General features: G+C 26.6%; 1 protein-coding gene across 1 annotated transcript; it reads right to left on the minus strand.

Moving 5' to 3' along the window:
- Positions 1-75: 75 nt before the first annotated feature.
- Positions 76-5,209, minus strand: LOC103854062. Its single transcript, XM_018656607.2, has 3 exons — positions 3,642-5,209; positions 2,908-3,561; positions 76-2,823 (listed from the first exon to the last, which is right to left on the minus strand). Exons 1-3 carry the CDS (start codon positions 3,713-3,715, stop codon positions 2,226-2,228), a joined length of 1,326 nt encoding a protein of 441 aa, XP_018512123.1. The 5' UTR covers positions 3,716-5,209; the 3' UTR covers positions 76-2,225.
- Positions 5,210-22,351: the final 17,142 nt, after the last annotated feature.

The following is a 22,351-nucleotide window of genomic DNA, read 5'->3' on the forward strand; positions in this document are numbered from 1 at the left end:
TTATAATATTAATTAAAATATAATAGATAAATTTTAGTATTTTTTTTAATTCCATTTTAAAAAATTTATTGAATTTTTTTATTTTTGTATTTATATGGTTTTTTTTTAAAAGAAAAAAAATTATCCTCCCGCAACCGTCCGCAACCGCAAACGCTAGCTGGAACCAGCTTTTGATTTTAAGAGGTTCAGAGCGGTTTGAAGCGATTTGTAGCGGTTTGTATGATTGTTTCGAAACGCTGTCAACCGCTACCAACCGCAAAAGCTGCGTTTGTGGGTGGTAGCGGGGAAACCAGTCAAGCTCTAAAGAAGGTATCAATGCGGCCGGCAGGCGTTACGGAAAGGTGACCGCCGGGTGTGATCTCTGAAACCTAGGTCGGACGGGAAGAAGGGTCATAAAACCCTCCAAGGAGAGAAAAGTCTACTTTATTGTAATTGATAGATTTTTTTTTGACAACAATAACTAAACTATGATAAGAAACCTACCGGTTCGGAAAACCAAACCGGTGGGGTAGAATCAACATAAGACACAGCTGAAGGGGAACTCCGAGTACCTCGTGCAAGCTTGTCCGCCACTAGATTAGTTGCTCTTGGTATATGTCGAATCTTGAAAGAAGGGAAAAAACACTTAATGCGTCGAAACTCCTCCATGTGTGTAGCAAAAGCTGGTCATTCGTCTGGTGAGGACACCATCTTCACCAATTGAGAACAGTCTGTTGCAAAAATTACGTCTGAAAAATCAAGGGTCTTGATGCATTCTATAGCTCATATTGTAATTGATAGATAGATAGATATAACGATATATCTATTAAAAAAAATATTACTGTTCTCCGTTACAGTACATCATCCATCCACTGGTGTTTTTACTTAACGCCGGAAATTAGCTAATTCGTTTCTCAGACATTGACCCAAACAAAACACAAACATAAGCTAACATATTAATTAAAAACATGAAACACATTTTCGTGTGATCTTTATCTACTATCTAATCCACACGCCAATCATCTTTTCCCAAGGATCTATATTCATTTTCTAGTTATAAAATGACTGATTATAGGTTGGACAAATAAACCAAACCAGATCCGATATAAATAAATCCAAACCAATCCGAACCCGACAGAAATACCGAATGGATCTTATTTTCTGATATTTCAGGTTATGGATTTTATCCGAATCGAACCCAAACATAAGTGGATATCTGATAGAACTCGAAAAATTCAAAATCCAAAAAAAAAATTGTACCATACATGATTTCAATTTCTAACGTGTATCAAAAATACACTAAAAGATTGTTGAACATCTCAAATGATTATCTATTACATGAATAATTGACCCCAATACTTAGTTTAGTATATATTTTTGTATTTGGTTAATATTAATGTTTTTATATTTTGACAATTGCATTTGAAATTTAATTATGAATAAGTTTGCTTCTCAAATTTAAACAATTTTTTAAAAGAAATTTTAAATAGTGTTTCTTAGGTTTATAGAGTTGTTACTTGTATTTTAATTTACTTACATTTTATTATGTATGATTTTGTTCGTACAAAGCTTTGGTTTGTTATGAATATCTAATGTTGTTACATATAGTTCGAAGAGTCTCGTATGGACGAGTCTCCCAAAGCTATTTTGAAAGGAAACAATATAGTTTAAGAAAGTCATGTAAACAAATTGATAGAAATTATTGGAGATATATTGAGTTTAATCAAGTACAAATAATATATTTTTGGAATTGATAACCAAATATATCTAAAACCAAAACTATTTCGGGTTCAGTCGGATCATTGACATGTAACTAATCCGAACCAAACCTGACTAAATCCGAACCGAATCAAACCAAAACTTTTATAATATCCGAATAAATTTGAAATTAATGAACCCGAAAAATCGAAACCCGAATGAATCCGAACCGAAACCCGATTGGGACACCGATTGCTCAGCCTTATGACTGATCAAGGAACTAGATAGCCACTTGGGTGAAGCCACATGACTTGGTTGGTCAAACCCACAAGCTTACCACTTACAAAAACAGTAGGAAAGGCGATATTAGGTAGAAAAAGCCAAGAATAAATTATAGTTGTGCTGGTTCCTTATATGTTTTTCTACCTAATTTCAACAAAAGCTTTGAAACTAAAATAACGGTAAAGAAGTATATATTTCAGATTTCATCTATTGCATAAATTAAAAGATAGAAGCAAAGAATAAACTAGTAGTGTAACCTAATGTTCTTATAATGTCTTTTCTAATAAAGGTTTACATATGTCGGTGAGAGACACGATCCTCCTCATCACTCTAGGTTTCCATGCTTCCTTCGCGTTTTTGTCAAAGAGAGACCTCCACACCTCCAAAATGTTAGACTCCATCGCTTCCCTGGCAAACCCATTCTCCTCTGAATTTTTTTTGGTACACCTCAACTTGTCCTCTATCCTCTTCAGCGCTTCTTCAATTCTAGATGTAATCTCTCGGCCATCTGAATAGCTTCCTTCTCCTCTAAGAATTGTAACAAGGCGATCTAGATCTCTGATTCCTGCCGCAAAATCCTTCCTAGTAGTTCTGATCACTTTCGATTGGACCCATCTGACATCATCATTCTCAAATTCTTTATCCTTAGGTTTGATATCATAGTTAACATAAAGCACTCTTTCCGCCACAGGACTACCCTGATCACGGTCCTTTGTTGCATCTATCCATAACTTAAGGTAGAACCACAACGTACTGCGATAGTCATCATCACGCATGAAGAACATCGATTGAGCCACAAGTAGAGAGAGCTCAATTCCTAGTTTCACAACCTCCTCTTTCATTTCTTGCTTTGGAAAATCAATCCTGCAAAACAAAAATACATGAACAAAAAAAGTCAAAATTTTGCAACGTAGAATTATTTAAATTTTTGCTCACAATATGACTGACCCCAAAATATAAGGAGTATGTGAGGGCAGTGCCCTTATCTTTCTATGGATTGGTTTGCCTGAAATAGGATCAAAGATGCCGCTAATAATGCTATTCCTTATCTCCTTCAGAGTATATGTTGTTTCTTTAGCTTCTTCATCAAAGATAGACTTCCACAAGTCATAAATGTTAGGCTCTATGGTCTCCCTCATAAACCCATTCTTCTCCGAAACATTCTTTTTAGACCTCAGTTTATCATCTAGCCTCTTCAACACTTGCTTGTATTTTTCAATAGCCGAAAATAAAAGTCGATCATCGTAAGACCGACCTTTTCTTCTGAGAATCCTAACAAGCCTATGCATAACCATGACTCCGTTATCAAAATCCTCCCAAGTGGTACTGATCAGTCTCCATTGGACGGATTGACCATAATTCTTAAACACTCTTTTCTTAGGTTTGATATCTCTTAAGTAGACACAGTGCATAACACGAAGCAGCCTTTCTAATACGGGATAGGGGCGCGGATTATAACCTCTCCATAACCTATAGCAGAAGAACAGCATAGTCCGGATATCATCACAAAGTAAGAACATTGATTCAACGACGGAGACAGAAAGCTTGACCCCTAGTTGTATAACCTCCTTTTTCATCTCCTCTTTCACAGCAGAGCTGCTCCTACAAATCAGAAAGAAAAAAATCAATATTAATTCTGACTTTAAATTATAACCTGAAAGTGACCAAGTAACATAACTTACCCTGTAGTGTATGGGTAATATCTCACCAATCGAGGATCGCGACGGATAGCACCATAAGTGGACTTTGATTCCATCTCAGAGGTCTTTCCAGTAATCCAAAACCAAAAAATAATAAAATAACAAAGTCAGAATTATGATCAAACGCAAATTAATCAATATATCCACATACGCACCAGTTATATTAATCGAGAGCAAGGGGGAGAAGAACCCTATAATAATATTAACTTTGGAATCAATATGACATCAAAGCTAAAAAAAACAAAGATGATGTTCAGAAAAAGGAAACAAATCAATTCGTAAACATAAATTTCGGGAAATTTTCCTTTTCAGTGTTTAAGATACTTTTCACCAAAAAGGAAAAATAAATAAATATAAGGGAAAATTAGGAGAAATGCATTCAAATAAGAATATAATTCCAATACTACACCCTTAGGGGGTTATTGGGAGATGAATTTGTATAGAGTTTGTGAATTTCAAATATAATATTTTTAAAAAATAATTAATATTTAAAATTGTAAAAGTATATAAATATAATGAATTATAGTTTTGAACATATAATTTGGATTTAAGGTGCAATAGATATTTGGTAAGAATAATTATTTTGTTTTCTAGTTTTTTATCATAAGGATTTTGAAAATCACATGGATACATATGATATTTTGAAAGTTGAGTCTTATGAGTAAAAAAGAATAGAATTCATCTCCCAATAACACTAGATTTAGTTAGAATTAGAAAATCAATAATAACTAAACTTTTTGAATAACAAGTGATTCGAATGGATTTTGAATTAAACCAATAACAATGGATTCTACTAAGATTTTTGAAATCTAAGAACTAATAACAATGGATTATTAAAATTTTCAAAATTCATTAGAATTCACTTACCAATAATCCCATTATACTAGGTGGTAACCTGCGCCCTGCACAGGGTGAATGAAATAAAATAGATTAAGGTTGTGATTGGTAGTAGATGTAGGTGCTGTCCACAGCTCTGCTTAGTTCTACATCACTAAATTCACATCAATCAAGCTTTAATAAAAATTTCAAAACAGTGCTGTACAAGTGCTCTGTAGAGCCAAAAATCCAAAGCAATATTTTGGAGCTTTCAATAAAATTTTACAGAAATAAAATCTAAAGCCACATCAAAAAGTCTAAAGATTTTTTTCTACAACAAAATTTTTAAAGCTACAACCATTACCAATCGGACCCTAAAACTTTTAATTTATAGATATTAGAAAGTTAAAAATCATAGTAACAAATATTATATATTATATAATAAAATACTGAACAAAATTGTGCACGTAAGTTTATATAAAGTAAGCTTCAACTTTATAAAAAAACTTGTGTAATTGAAGTATATTTTGTAGAAGTAAATATATAAGAATAAGCAAAGACTAATATAAAAAAATTGTTTTATTTTGGAAAATACTTAATTTTAATGATATCCCTTATATATTAATTGAGGAACATTTGAAAAGATGTAACCTCAATTTTGTATTAATTAAAAGAGGCCCCAATGCATAGGTGTCACTCAATTAGGTAGTCAATTATATTCAATTGAAAAATAAGTAGGTCCACATTCGATTTTTATATGTTGTTAGATACATAAGTTGGTCAAACTATATGATATAATGATATGATATGATATTTTCTTTCATTAAATAACACCTACGGAATTACCATAAATGACTAATATATATATGACAATTAATGATTTTAATAATAAAGATTTGATAACAATGTATATCTCCTCCATCATTTTTTTGTTTAATTTTATATTATTAAAATAAATTAAACAATCAAATTAGCTATAAAAATAAAATTTAGATTTTTTCGTATATGTTATATTTTAAATTTTTAAAAACGACAATAAATGACTAAAACTATTAAAATTATTATGTTAAAAATTAATGATCAATGGTTTAACATTTTTATTATAAGAAGATACACATGATTTTAAAACCATATGAGTAAAAAATATCATTTAATAATAAATAAATATATATATATATATATATATATATATTAAATACTATATACCATAAGATTACATAAATATTTTAATATTAAAACTTTCAATGAATTTTCAAGAACATTTATAAATTATAAACTTATTAAAGATTTCAGATTGAAAATTTTGTTATCGATGATTTAAATATTTTGTTATAAAATGATATGAACGATCATAGAACCGTATGATTATAAATTCTTATTTAATAAATAACTATACAAAATATACTATTCCTAGAAAAATAGGTTGGTTCATCTTAACTTATATTACACTTTTTATTAAACTAACTATCGAATTGATAAATAACGTACCAAAAAATATTTTGCACTTTCTTTAAATAAAAACTACGAAATTACCTAATATGATTAACGTATATGTGAAAATTAATTATAATGAATAATAAATATTTGATAACAATTTTTGTATCTTAGTTCTTTTTTTAATTTTATATTATTAAAATATATTTAAAAATCACATTAAATATATAATAAAAACATTTATAATTTTTCTTATATGTTATATTTTGAATTTTTCAAAACATCTATAAATTATTAGAAATTTGAAGATCCCCACTCTGAAAATTTTGTGATCAATAGATTATTTTTTTTGTCATAATAAGTTACAAATGATCATAAAATTGTATTAATATGAACTTTTATTTAATATTATAAGAAGATACACATTATTTTAAAACCATATGAGTAAAAAATATCATTTAATAATAAAACATATATATATATAGATTATACTATATACCATAAGATTACATAAATATTTTAATATTAAAACTTTCAGTGAATTTTCAAAAACATTTATAAATTATAAACTTATTAAAGATTTCACATTGAAAATTTTGTTATCGATGATTTAAATATTCAGTTATAAAATGATATGAATGATCATAGAACTGTATGATTATAAATTCTCATTTAATAAATGACTATATAAAATATACTATTCTTAGAAAAATAGTTTGGTCCATCTTGACTTACATTATATTTTTTATTAAACTAACTATCGAATTGATAAATAATCTACCAAAATTGTTTTTGCACTTTTCTTAATTAGAAGCTACGAAATTACCTAATATGATTAACGTATATATGAAAATTAATTATTATGAATAATAAATATTTGATAACAATTTTGGTATCTTAGTTTTTTTTTTAATTTTATATTATTGAAAGATATTAAAAAATCACATTAAATATATAATAAAAACATTTATATTTTTTCTTATATGTTATATTTTGGTATCTTAGTTCTTTTTTTTTGAATTTTATATTATAGAAATTTGAATATTCCCACTCTGAAAATTTTGTGATCAATAGATTATTTTTTTTTATAATAAGTTACAAATGATCATAAAATATAACACATATGAATTTTTATTTAATAAATATTCAAACTAAATTATATATATATATATATATAACACTAATGATTTAAAGCAACAAGATTGGCTGATCAATTTAGTCGTCCAGTTGAAATCTTTCAATAGTATGTGAAAGACTAAAGTCAAAGTAAATATGGATTTAGAATAGTAATTATATTTTACTAACCAAATACCGAAAAAATCGAACCGAACCGAAACCAACCCGATATCCGCATTGAACACCCGTAATCCAAATGAAGCCAAACTATTGTTTCATTCTCTAAAATATAATAAAAATAATAACTTAATCCCGCGCAAGGCGCGGATCTTATCCTAGTATGAGATTATTTTGATGTACGTGTTGGCCACCTAAACATATATAAACATAGTATTAGTAATAATAAACCTGAATATAATATTTCTCAAAATTAAACAAAGTATTAGTTAACCAAATCATTAATTGTTGAAAATAATATGGTCAGCTTTCTTAATGTACATGAAACATATAAAAAAAATGAGAACAAATATTTTTTTGCTCACAATTAAACATATACAAAAGAATAGAGAAAGTCATACATGCCTAAATAAGCACATGATTGTCTCAAGTGTTATTGACCCACAAGTTAAGTTCTTTTAATTTTATTGACATCACCCGAAGCAAAACAAAAATTAAGGAAAGGAAACTTAGGTTTGAATAAACTTTATCATAGTCCAAAAATTAAAGAAAATAAACTTAGGGTTGAAAAAGATTATAATAGTTTCGATGTCTAATCCAACTTTTATGTGGAGAATACATTTTATAAATTAAATGAATAAGATAAGGAAACTTAGGTTTAAATACCGAATATATATTGAATTATAAACGATTTGTTACATTAATAGTCTAATTTGACTTTTCAATTAAACCAAAAAGATTCCACATCATGTTTTAAGATTTCAATAATTTCCTTTTTTGTTAGAGCGGTTATCAAAAATATCAAGGGGTCCCGAATATCAATTCATTATAAAATTTTAATAACTACCATACCAATTTCGATCTTTTCAAAAGAAAAAAACCCAAAACAACACGCTGTTTAAGAACAAACTGTATGATGCTTTCAAGAATACACGATTAGTAACCTTAACGAAAATAAAAACTACACTTAACAGTTAATAAATCTATTATCTACAACATGTGAAATTGTATGATCCATTCAAGAAGTCAATGTTAATATATATAACCAAAACGATATTATAGTCATACACCACGAGGGAGAAGAGTGGCTCTTGAATATTTGGTTTATTGATCCTATTGAATAGTAAATAATTGTAAGACATACATCGTTTGGTGATATCATATAGTAAATGACATTTCCTATCCTCTATATATAAGTTGAGGAACATTTTAAAATATGTAATTTCAATTTTTTAATAATTAAAAAACTCTTGATTATGTGTCAATCAATTAGATAGTTAATTAGTCCTACGTGTCAGCTTCACATTGAAATTGAAAAACATGTTGGTCCAATTCGATTTTTATATCTCACTAGACACATTTAATACCAATTATATGATATCCCCTATATATTAATTGAGGAACATTTGAAAAGATGTAACCTCAATTTTGTATTAATTAAAAGAGGCCCCAATGCATAGGTGGCACTCAATTAGATAGTCAATTACATTCAATTGAAAAATAAGTAGGTCCACATTAGATTTTTATATGTTGTTAGATACATAAGTTGGTCAAACTATATGATATAATGATATGATATGATATTTTCTTTCCTTAAATAAAACCTACGGAATTACCATAAATGACTAATATATATATGACAATTAATGATTTTAATAATAAAGATTTGATAACAATTTATATCTCCTCCATCATTTTTTGTTTAAATTTATATTATTAAAATAAATTAAACAATCAAATTAGCTATAAAAATAAAATTTAGATTTTTTCGTATATGTTATATTTTGAATTTTTAAAAACGACAATAAATGTCTAAAACTATTAAAATTATTATGTTAAAAATTAATGATCAATGGTTTAACATTTTTATTATAAGAAGATACACATGATTTTAAAACCATATGAGTAAAAGATATCATTTAATAATAAAATAAATAAATAAATATATATATATTAAACACTATATACCATAAGATTACATAAATATTTTAATATTAAAACTTTCAATGAATTTTCAAAAACATTTATAAATTATAAACTTATTAAAGATTTCAGATTGAAAATTTTGTTATCGATGATTTAAATATTTTGTTATAAAACGATATGAATGATCATAGAACCGTATGACTATAAATTCTTATTTAATAAATAACTATACAAAATATACTATTCTTAGAAAAATAGGTTGGTCCATCTTAACTTATATTACACTTTTTATTAAACTAACTATCGAATTGATAAATAACGTACCAAAACATGTTTTGCACTTTCCTTAAATAAAAGCTACGAAATTACCTACTATGATTAACGTATATGTGAAAATTAATTATTATGAATAATAAATATTTGATAACAATTTTTGTATCTTAGTTTTTTTTTTAATTTTATATTATTAAAAGATATTTAAAAATCACATTAAATATATAATAAAAACATTTATATTTTTTCTTATATGTTATATTTTGAATTTTTCAAAACGTCTATAAATTATTAAAAATTTGAAGATCCCCACTCTGAAAATTTTGTGATCAATAGATTATTTTTTAGTCATAATAAGTTACAAATGATCATAAAATTTTATTAATATGAACTTCTATTTAATATTATAAGAAGATACACATGATTTTAAAACCATATGAGTAAAAAATATCATTTAATAATAAAACATATATATATATATATAGATTATACTATATACCATAAGATTACGTAAATATTTTAATATTAAAACTTTCAATGAATTTTCAAAAACATTTATAAATTATAAACTTATTAAAGATTTCACATTGAAAATTTTGTTATCGATGATTTAAATATTCAGTTATAAAATGATATGAATATCATAGAACTGTATGATTATAAATTCTCATTTAATAAATGACTATATAAAATATACTACTATTCTTAGAAAAATAGGTTGGTTCATCTTAACTTACATTATATTTTTTATTAAACTAACTATCGAATTGATAAATAATCTACCAAATTGTTTTTGCACTTTCCTTAATTAGAAGCTACGAAATTACCTAATATGATTAACGTATATATGAAAATTAATTATTATGAATAATAAATATTTGATAACAATTTTGGTATCTTAGTTTTTTTTTAATTTTATATTATTGAAAGATATTAAAAAATCACATTAAATATATAATAAAAACATTTATATTTTTTCTTATATGTTATATTTTGAATTTTTCAAAACGTCTATATATTATTAGAAATTTGAATATTTCCACTCTGAAAATTTTGTGATCAATAGATTTTTTTTTATTATAATAAGTTACAAAATATCATAAAATATAACGCATATGAATTTTTATTTAATAAATATTCAAACTAACTAATATATATATATATATATATAAATACTAATGATTTAAAGCAACAAGATTGGCTGATCAATTTAGTCATCCAGTTGAAATCTTTCAAAAGTATGTGAAAGACTAAAGTCAAAGTAAATATGGATTTAGAATAGTAGTTATATTTTACTAACCGAAATACCGAAAAAACCCGAACCGAACTGAAACCAACCCGATATCCGGATTGAACACCCCTAATCCAAATGAAGCCAAACTATTATTTTATTCTCCAAAATATAATAAAAATAATAACTTAATTCCGCGCAAAGCGCGGATCTTATCCTAGTCATATGATATTAACTAAAACAAAGTGGCTATTTATTATATTTTATTTTCTTAAATAAAACCTACAGAATAACCTAATGTGATTATGATATACTCCCTCCGTTTCAATATAGATGATGTTTTAGAAGAACTATTTTGTTTCAATTTACATGAAGTTTTGAGATTTTAAAATTAATTTAACTTTATTGGAAACTGTTCAACCAATTAGATTACTGTCCTTTTATAATTGGTTATCTGATTTTAATATTATATTTTAAGTACTTTTTTAAAAAAATGTAATTTTCTTAATCTTTATGCACTACTACAAAACATCAAGTATTATTAAACAGAGGGAGTATATAGTAATTAATGATTTTAAATAATGAAGTCTTGCTAATAATTTGTATGCTTTCTATCATTTTTTGTTTAATTCTTTACTATTAAAATAAATTACACAATTACATTAATAATATATTTAAAATTTAGATTTTTCTGTATATGTTGTATTTTAAATTTTTCAAAACGAGTATAAATTACTAAAATTGTTAAAAGTCTCACATAAACTTTTGTGATCAATGTTTAAATTTTTTTCTATAATAAGATACAATTATAATAAAATCATTTAAATAAATAATTTTATTTTAATACGTGTTTATGTTAATATATATATATATATACTTCATATCGTTTAAATTTAATTATATATCATATACGATAGATAAGATTATGTTTTGATTTATTTATTCTAAAATGATTGCGAATAAACAAGAGCGGTCATTTGATTTATATGTGCAAGCCAATTTATTACATAATAGTAATTGATTTCTTAGTTATTTAATATATAATTATTATTTTATTATTTCATATAATGCAGAAAAATATAAAATAAATATTTATTCTGCACAAGGCGTAGATCTTAACCTAAGTATGTATCTATTTAATAATTTTGGATCTTAAATATTTTCTAAATCTCAGGCCAAAATAAAAGAAAAAAATGAGAATAAACTCAAAAATCAATATTTATATCAATCAATAACCAAAATGACACAAAAAGGAGAAAAATATTGATGATAGATAGGATTGGCACGTGAACGTAAACTTTTCATAACCATAATTAACTTTCAATTTCTAAATCATGATATAAAACTGAGCTGACATAGTTTCAATATAGTCAAATAGTAGGCATGAGATTCTTCGGCCTAACATTAGGTTTTTATGCGATAAATAATTTTTTGACCTAAAATATTTTTAAAAATTGGATCAATTCATTAGTAAACAAATTATGTAATTAACAAAAAAGTTTTTTAAAAATGGTTTAAGGGCCAAATATATTAATTCGATCAATAATATAAAAAAATTTTATATACGATATTTCTTAAATAATTTTCATATAAATTTACCTTACGCAAGACGCAGGTCTTATCCTAGTGGTATCATTAATTACTATCACTGATTGTGGGTTTTAATATGTTTTGTTATGTTGCCAACTATGGTGACTAATTGCAAGGCCCCTGGAACTCGATATAATAAATGTGGAAGGTCATGTATGGTATCATTAATTACTATCACTGATTGTGGTTTGTAATAGTATGATTTGTATAGTATGATTTGTTATGTTGCCAACTATGGTGACTAATTGCAAGGTTGCATGTTATGTCCATTCATACGTCTCTTTGTTAGGTAATGATTGTAAAAGTAGTACTCCCTCCGTTTCGATTTAGTTGTCCATCCGTTTCGATTTAGTTGTCGTTGTAGAGAAAAAAATTTGTTTGAAAATAAGTGTCGTTTTAGAGTTTCAATACAAAATTTATTAATAAAATTCTCCACTTTATTTTCTATTTGTTGAAATATGGTTAGGTGTAGAGGTAATTGTGTTTTTATTTTGGAAATATACAGAATCATATGTTTTATTAATATGTGTGCATAAATCTAGAACGACAAGTAAAATGAAACGGAGGAGTAACAATGATGTCTCTGTAGAAAGGCAAACAATTAAGTACTTATTTGTTGTTATTTGCGTATATAATAATCTCTTTTTGCGTTTAACCTATTTATTTTATAAAATATCTATGAAAAGAGTAAATAAAGCATCAAGTGCTAACTGCTAACTAATGACTGCGAATCAGCATAATACAAATGAATTGTTGATTATACGTATATAGACGTGCGTAACACATGTCGCCTACTTGTATAAGGTTCTCTAACAGGGTCAAGAGACTATTCTTGAGAGAGAAACCTGTTGTTAGTACAAGTACACGGATCTTCTTAAGCTGCTTCGGCTTTGAAGAGCTTGTTCGTAAATTTGCTGTGTTAATGGTGTTGTTTCGCAGGTATCTCTTTCGTAACTGTTTTTGTAATCGTACTTTCAACGAACTTAAGATGTCCAAAAAGATTTATAGTATAACCCAATTCTTACAAGAAAAGGTCCAATACTCCGAATATAAATTTCAAGAACTATTGGGCCAAAAGACCCAGAAAGGCAACACCATAAATAATCGGGACTTCTTAGAAGTATCAACCGCAACGCATATGGAAGAAACTCAGCGTTCTTGCGATTTGTTTTTGAATGATTTATTGACGTTCCCATGGAAATTAGAATACAGAATTTCTCATCGTCACAAGATTTCAAGGATCATGACCCGTCAACTATTAACATTTTATTCGCATAAAGTTCAATGATTAATCTCTTTATATACTACAATATCATATCTAGTAATACCAACATTACCAAGCTATATTTCATTTACTAATGTCAACTTTGGTTATGTTCAATCCATTAACATATCAAAATAATCATTGAGATTATGCTTTTATTGGTTCTATCTCGATGGGACAGCAAAAGCATGAAAAACGTACAGCCACTCATCTTCGTTTCTTGTTTCATTTGAGATCTCCCAAAATTTTGCATTGTCTGGTTTAGTCTTATCTACCTGTCCGATCGTGAACTAGGAAGAAATTGATTTTATTATAACGAGTTTGATTGTTAATTTCTTATACAATGATAAAATATAAATATAATATTATTTCGATTTTGATATTGGTTGCCAGGATTGGTTTTGATCTTTCTTCAGAAATTCGGTAGCCATTCTACGCCTGGTCCCGAATAAAAAATCAAATATTATATAGGAAATAATCAATTATTTGTTTTTAAAGTTATTATGTTGTTTTGGTTACATCTTTATAATATTATTTGAGAAGTCAGTTTCATACGTGTCACGTTCACATTAACTTTCACGGTGGTTGACTATTATGATACCTTTAATGAATCAAATATACTTAATTATCATTATTAAATAGTTATTTTATTTTATTTTTCTTTATTTATTTAGGTTTCATTTTTTCAAATAACCTATATAATAAAGAAATTTTAAAAATTTGAAAAACGAAAACATCTTTTATATATGGTGTAATTCATAATAAGGAAAGTTCACAAAATAATCTTGATTTTAAAATAAAGAAATAATCTTCCTTAAAATAATATTAAAGAACATAATATATATTTTAAAAGTATTAAGCATTTTATTTAAATCATAATATTTCTAAAATTATTACAAAATAATTTAAATAACATAAACTAAGATATATTTAATGAATAAAATTTAATATGATATTTATTTTTTATTTTCCCTTTTATATTTTTCAAATAAAATATATGATAAAGAAAATATTTATAAAACATAAAACGAAAATATTTTTTATATTTAATGTGATTCCATAAAAATGAAAGTTCAGAAAAATAATCTTGATATTAAAGTGAATAACTCGTCTTTAGAATATATCAGTTATGTTTTTATGCAATTTTGTACCTATCGTCACTTTATTTTTATAATTTTATTTTTGAAAATTAACATATATCAAGCTACTAAATCCTATAAAATTAACATAGTCTTGGGGCTATTTATAAATAGCCAATTCATAAATATATATACACATCTAAGATGAAAACCAAACTAATGCAATGAATACAATAAATATGATTTGGTTGAATTAGATTAGAAATAGTTATATTGAATTTGATGGAATATATGTAATACAATGTGCCCACAAATGAGTAACTAAACCAATCCAATATCTTATACAAAGTCAAACATTAAATAAAAAATAATATATTTTCATTTATAGTGATATTTTTATACATATAAATTATAGACGAATCAAAATATTACAAAATAAATACGAAATTTTCAAATAATATTAAAAATATATTAACCAACTATTACAATTAAGTATCATTGTTATGTTTATTTATGGAAATTTGAATCAATTAACACTTTAGTTTAGTTTTACTGTTTGATTCTCAAAAAAACATATATTAATTTATACAAAATCTTACTAATATATATATACAAATATAGGACCAAAATCAAATGACATGAAAATAATAAAAGTAATCAAAATTTTAATATGTATAATAAAAATATCTCAGTTGAATCTAAAAATTAAATGTTATCTAATATATTCAAATAATAACCAAACAGTCGAGATAATATACATCCAAAATTATACCTCTAATGAAACTAACATAGTGTTATTTAAAATAAATCATGTATATTTGATTACAATATAAATAACAGAAAAATTAAATATTAAAAATAAAATATTAATACATTATTATAATGTAAATAAATTATTATAATATATTTACTTTATAAGTATTTATACCCATGCATGATCACGAAAAAATTACCTTGTATAATATAATAGAGATCACATGGCGATTAAAGTTTTCCTTGTCAAACGAATAACCCAAGATCGATGAAAGGAAAAGCATTTTCTATTGTTTTTAAATGTTCAAGTTTAATGAAGGGTAATTTCATCATTAACTTATTGTCTTTTTTGGGATATGCAATTTTAATCTCAAGATTTTGGCAAATTTTACATCAGTTTTTGAATTTTGATGTTTTCATGTAAATTACATGAAACTTGTGTATATTCTTTGATTTATGATTAAAACGACTAAGAACTTAAAGTTTTTAAAGATACTATTTTTTCACCGAATAAATCTAATTTACCGTGTTTGGTGGCCGGATTACGTTTTCTGGTAATTTTCCAGCACTCAGGTGGCACATTTTGGAACATGGGTTTTGATAGAAAAAATGAAATATCATTGTAGGCCGACAAAATTTTAAGAATCACTATATCTAAACATTAAATTATTAAACTATTTTTTTATTAATTTGTCTAAATATTTAATATATTGACGTTGCTCTTGCTGATAACCAGGCATAAGATCAAAATTGCAATATTATAAATTTTAATGAAGCTGCTGAAAAATTAGTGAAGCTATGGAAAAAAAATTAAAATATACCAAATGAAAATCGTTAAATAATTTTCTTGTACTATTGGATGATTTTTGGCGAAATGATAAAATATAAAATCATATAGAAAAAAACATATTATGTACTATTTAATTTATTATAAGAAATATTAATAATTAAACTAATTATTACAATATATGAAAACAAATTAATTTCTTTTAAACATTACACTTGTTATTATAATTATACAGTTTAATTTTCAATATATTATAATAATATATTAATATTGTATAATATTATACAGTCAAAGTAATTTTCAATATATTATAATAATATATTAATATTTTATAATATTATACAATCAAATTTATTTATAGCATAACTATTTAAAATTATTTTAAAAAGATAATTATTCATTTGAGAGTTTAAAATTTTATTACATATCGTTTATTAATATTAAAATGTTGATTCCACTAATATATAATAAACTAGTGGTATTCCGGCGCTACGCGCCGGGTTCGTATGTTTTGTCTGTAATGAGTTCTAAATAGTTTTTTTTGATCCATTTGATATTGGTTAGTGATAGAAGTGTATTACTTTATTTTATAGTTGATTAGGTTAAATAGGAATATCATAAGTGGTTTTCATAGATTAGTGCAATATAAATAGAATAAATAACCGATAGTTGCACCAGAATAAATATAGTTGAATGTAAAACATAAAGTCGATGAAAAAATGTTGAGTGATGCATGTAAATCCTCTATTGTTTGAATAAGTTGTTCCTACTTGTAAATAACTAACGGATAGTCAATTGATTGGTAACAATATTGTTTGACTATTGGCGTCTGTTCCCACTTTATGTTTTTTTGTCTTGGAAACAATTACGGCAGTTGTTTCTAATTGTTCTCACTGGTTCAAATAAAGCACTGTTGATTATTCACGCCTTTTTGATCAGAGTTTCCTTGGGATTCCACGTTAGTCAAAATGCTCTTCATCTTCTTAAACATGATTTTTCCCGCCACATGTTGTCATATGTTCTTGAGCTCCTCTATTCGAACTGATTTAAGGATATCGTCGCAGGAACCATGCTTGACTCCTTCCATCACATACTTTGGATGTCTATGTGCAGATAACACTGCAAAAAACAATTAAAAAGATCAAAACATTCTCTCTAAGAAACATGAAAAGAATTAAATAGGAAAGGGGTGGTCGCTGGTGAGGATAAAAAATAAATTGAAAGCTTGGGCTGCTCATGGTTACATAAAAGAACAAATGGATGTTCATCGGTCCTCTCACATATTCTGTATATGTACTCCATGAGATAGCTTGAAAACAAAGTTAAAAAGGCATTGAAGAGCATATAGTGGACGTCGCTGATTGAATGATATTATTGCATACGTTTCTGAAACTATAGATGATCTGAGTAGTGGAAACGTAACGGTAGATGCTTCAGATAAAAGAAATATACTGCTAGTTTAAAAGGGGTAAATTCTATAATTAGGTTCGTGAAAATGGGCCAATGAATAAAACTATCCCAACAAATTAATGACTAAAGTCCATCCAAACCAATAGCTGCAAATAAAACTTCGAACCCAATAATAGTTAAAACAACGAAGCAAACCTGTGAAGAGCATTTTTAGATCTTTAAAGAGATGCTGACAGCTCTCACAAAATGCCTCTCTCTCCAGAGTGACGTGACAGCAGGAGGTGAGAGAAAACCCTGTTTTATATATATAGATACTCACTTTTCTATTTGTTGATATTTTTGTATTTTGGTCAACTAAAACGCAAGTGTCCATTTTTGAGTTTTTTTTTTCTGTCCCACAAATTTTGTTAATTGGCAAATAGGTGTGGACATCCACTTGTTACCAATCAGATTTATTATTTCTTTTTTTTTTCAATCATTCTAACATTTTATGCCTACGTTTTTTATACTAAAATTTTCTTATCGTTTGTGTTACATTAAGATAATAAGATCTGGTTTTTTTCTGAATTACAATGTATATACTATAAAATAAAATTAAAAATCTAGGAAAATAAACAACAGATCCTAACTTCTGAAAAAAATTAAAGATTGAAGTTACTAATCCTCTTGACAAAAATTTATCACTCCAACGGTTAGCAAAATAGCTCACAGAAGTAATCTAAAATGACTTTTCAGTTTTCAAAGTACTAATGATAACAAAACAAAACTTGTAAAAAGAACAAACTGTCATTTTCAGCTATTTTCCCATCAAATTCACCTACTTTTTCTTTTGTGGAAAGACGATAATAACTGTTATTGGCTCACCAATATTTTTAAATCCTATCACAGATTAATAAATTAGTTTATTTAATATACAATTAAAATATAAAAGAAATTTCACATTTCTAAAAATATAGAAAATATCTAAATTTATATTCATTTCATATATAAAATATTTAAAAATAATTTAAAAAGTTTTAGTTTTTTTGTAAGAAGTTAAGAGTTAAGATATATAATCAAACATAGCAAGACGTAAATCTCATAAGTTTTTAGATATTTAATATTAATAATAAATAAATTTTAAATCAAAATAAACCAAAACTAAAAAATCAAGATTGTAATAAATTTTTTATAATAAAAAAACAATACCAAATCTGAAAAACACAAAAAAATATTGATTAAATTAATTATATACCTAAAACTGAATAAACATTATTCACTAGTTCACCAGGGGGCTCAACTGGTTTGTTCAAGGGTTTTTAATGGATTTTATCAGATTTAATTAGCGGATATTTCTTAAAACTTAAATCAGATTATTTATTGGTTCACCGGGTTTGCAGGTCCGGATGGGAAGTAAAAACACTAGGCCTCACTAACATATGATTAATTTATCAATGGATTGATTATGATATTCTAGACATGTAATGTAGTACTCTTCGGTGACAGGTTCAGTATTTAGTTTATATAGGATTACTCTCGACCTAATTCTCTTCAAGATTTGTTGGAATTGCTCATTAAAATAAAAATTGATTAAACATATTCCTTCATTTATTTCAAATTTAACTGTTCAACAAATATATTAAAATATTAGTATTCTTATAAAAACGAATTTTTTTAAAGGTAAAATTTCAATAATTTTTGGTAAGCGCAATAATTAGTTGATGCACTATGCCCCATGCTGATATGATAAGGCAATCACAACCAAGTCGTATTAAAAACCAAAGAAAAGGAGATATTACTTGAATTTCAAATGCCAACGAATCCAGATGATCGCATGGAGCCCTGATTCTACGCCAACAGCTCCCTGGAATGTCATTGTCTATTATTTTTGGCAAAAGAAAATGGAACAACATGTCGCACAATATTGCAGCCTCGTTTTACCCCCCATCAACTATTCAAGAAGTTGGATATGCTAATTTGTATCATCGGTTAGATCCAACTCCAATCGCCAATATATCATAGTGTATATATGTATATTAGGACTACATAAGCAATGGCTTTCTGAACTCTTGTGTTTTGGATCCGCTAGTTGTAAGGTTAGAATTATGTAGGAGAACACTAATTTAAATCAACATTTTACCCACAAAAAATAAAATCCATTCCTCTTGATCATTTTTATCAAAAAAAAAAAAAAAAAAAATCCATTGAGATACTACCTACCAAAAGCAAAGAAGACCAATCATGTATGTATAATTAAATATATATATATATATATATATATATATATTAAAATTATATATCAACACTAGAACAATGGTTACAAACTGGTTTTTGGTTATCCATAGGGATTACAAATTTACAAATTTACAACTAAGTTACATTATTAAAACATGCATTCTGGCCATTTTAAAGTTGGTCTTCTCAAGCACTTTTGCATCATGGCTCTGTATAGCTGCCGGTTCCTTTTGGCGAAAGATGTGATTCTGTTTCAAATCGTTTTGTCGAGTACACCAACAAGCTGGTCTGGCGAGTGACGTTGTGACAACAACCTTATACTATGAAATGTTTCTTGGAAAGCTAGGTTCTTGAAGCTTTTATCATTTTGCAATGCATGTTCAGAGATGAATGAGGAAACCGTTATTGTCCAATCTGAACACGTAAAGAAGAAACCAAGAAGATCAATCGATACGGTGAAAGAGTATGAACACGTAAAAAGAAGTGGTTTCCAGTTTTACTAGTTAGTTTGTTTATGAAATCACATAGGGTATATGGTTGATTGAAACCCCTTGCTCTCATGCGATCACCAGTGTTACTAGTTAGTTTGTTTATGAAAGCAAACCAGGTTATAAAAGCAAAGCGATGTATATATCTTTTTTAAACTATTAAACTACGTAAAAGTAATTTTATCTATACATGCTCAACTGTTTGACCAAAATAACGCATGCATCCATTAGACTAAAACAAATAATGCAAATAGTTCGTCCATATTCTTTTTAATACTACTATTTAAAACTGAACGGTCATTTTCAATCAGGTTATCTATCAAACTTTACTTATTTTATATGTCCAAGAAAGTGATTGTTACCTGCTTCACTAATTTATTTTTTCCATGATGTTTTGACAATGATTTTCTAGGCAAATTGCCACATATTGTTTTGGGGACGGATCCAATGGACAAGTAATGAAGGGGAATTTGCCAAATATAACTCAAAACTTGATTTTTATTGTAAAAGTATATTCAAATTTGAATTAAATGCAAAACTAACCTAAAAGCCTGAAACTACATAAGTCTCTTGTGACCAAACAAAAAAACATAAGCTATTTTTACGAATGTAGCTCCAGTACGTCATCTGAAATGCTGGAAGTCATCTAAACGACTTACAAATAAGTCGTCTGGTGTAGCTGATCTTAAAAATAATTTATAAATTTAAAAAAAAATATTTTGACAAATGAAAAATTAAAATCATGTAATTATAAACAGTTTTAAGTAATGTAAATTAAAATATAATAAAACTGAATAGTTTTCAACATAGATGAGTGGAAGTAGTTAATTATGATATTTTTTTGTTTTATGGTTTAACAACATATGTTGTAGTATTGTATTTATTCTTAGGGTTAGATTTTGGAAAACTTGAATATTTTTTTGAAAAAATAAAATCTTACCTACAAGTGTTTATTTTTGTGTATAGTTTACACTTTTGAAGTTTAATTTGATTTTATGAAATGTTTAGTAAGTTAATTAAGTTTAGGGGTTATGTTTAGGGTCTAGACGACTAACTTGTAAGTCGTCTGGTGAATAATTTAAACCAGACGATTTACTGTAAGTGGTCCAAATATTCCCGCCTAAAATGTTTTAAAAAAATATTTTTTCGCTTAAATAATTTAAACTAGACGACTTAAGTCGTGTAGGAAGTCTTCTATTTTAGTTTTCCACTAAAAATATTTTAGTTTCCCATTAAAAATATTAAAGTCTTCTAGGTGACTTACAAGTAAGTCGTCTAGGAAGTCATCTCAATCAAAAATATTTAACCTAATTGGATTTTTTGTCTCCCTATATAAAGAAACATTTACACATTATCTCTCATTCTCTCAAATGGCTGCAACAAAAAATGTAATGTTCATCATTCTAAAACTTTTCAACCTCTCTCTAATCTCTTTGAACTTATAAAAGCTAAGCTTTATATCAATTTATTGTTTTTGTCTCATGTCTTTTTCACTAATTTATCTGTTTTGCAAGTTTTTCATCACATGGTTCTCATCTTCCACTCATTTAAAGGTAGATCTATCAATTTTAGATATGTATTTTTGTGTGTTCTATAAAAGTATATTTATCTAAATTCCACTCATTTTCTCTGTTTTAAACCATTTGAACGTTTTTGGATATGCAAGTTTTTCAGATCTTGATTTGGATATGCAGGTTTTTCAGATCTGAAAGACGTCTGGGACGACGTACCTGTTAGTCTCCTAAAATATAATGCGCTAGACGACTTTCAGGAAGTCTTCCAGGAAGTCGTCTGGACTTCCTGGAAGTCATCTGACGGAATCTTCTCGTATGTCTCTTCCTTTCATAACAGATCTGAGCGTTTTGGTAAGTTTTTATGTCTGATTTTTCTTCTTTTGGCAACTTTCTGTTGTATAAAATTCTTATTTTTTTCCAAAACTAAACTCTCCAAACCCACTCTAATCTCTTTGACTTGAAAATACCAAAGTTTATATGAATTTTTCAGTTTTGTCTCATATCTGTCTCACTAATCTATCTTTTTTTTTTGCAGGTTTTTAATCAGATGGTTGTCATCTTCCACTCATTTAAAGGTAGATCTATTAATTTTATATATGTATTTTTATGTGTTCTATAAA

Source organism: Brassica rapa, chromosome A02 (assembly GCF_000309985.2).
Source record: "Brassica rapa cultivar Chiifu-401-42 chromosome A02, CAAS_Brap_v3.01, whole genome shotgun sequence".
Classification (NCBI taxonomy): Eukaryota; Viridiplantae; Streptophyta; class Magnoliopsida; order Brassicales; family Brassicaceae; genus Brassica; species Brassica rapa.

Bases quoted from the DNA above. Each gene is read 5' to 3' on its own strand.
- LOC103854062 (XM_018656607.2), bottom strand. From the start codon at position 3,715: ATGGAATCAAAGTCCACTTATGGTGCTATCCGTCGCGATCCTCGATTG. The intron at 3,562-3,641 runs GTAAGTTATGTT...TCTGATTTGTAG, and splicing joins TATTACCCATACACTACAGG to GAGCAGCTCTGCTGTGAAAG. The intron at 2,824-2,907 runs GTCAGTCATATT...TTTGTTTTGCAG, and splicing joins CATACTCCTTATATTTTGGG to GATTGATTTTCCAAAGCAAG.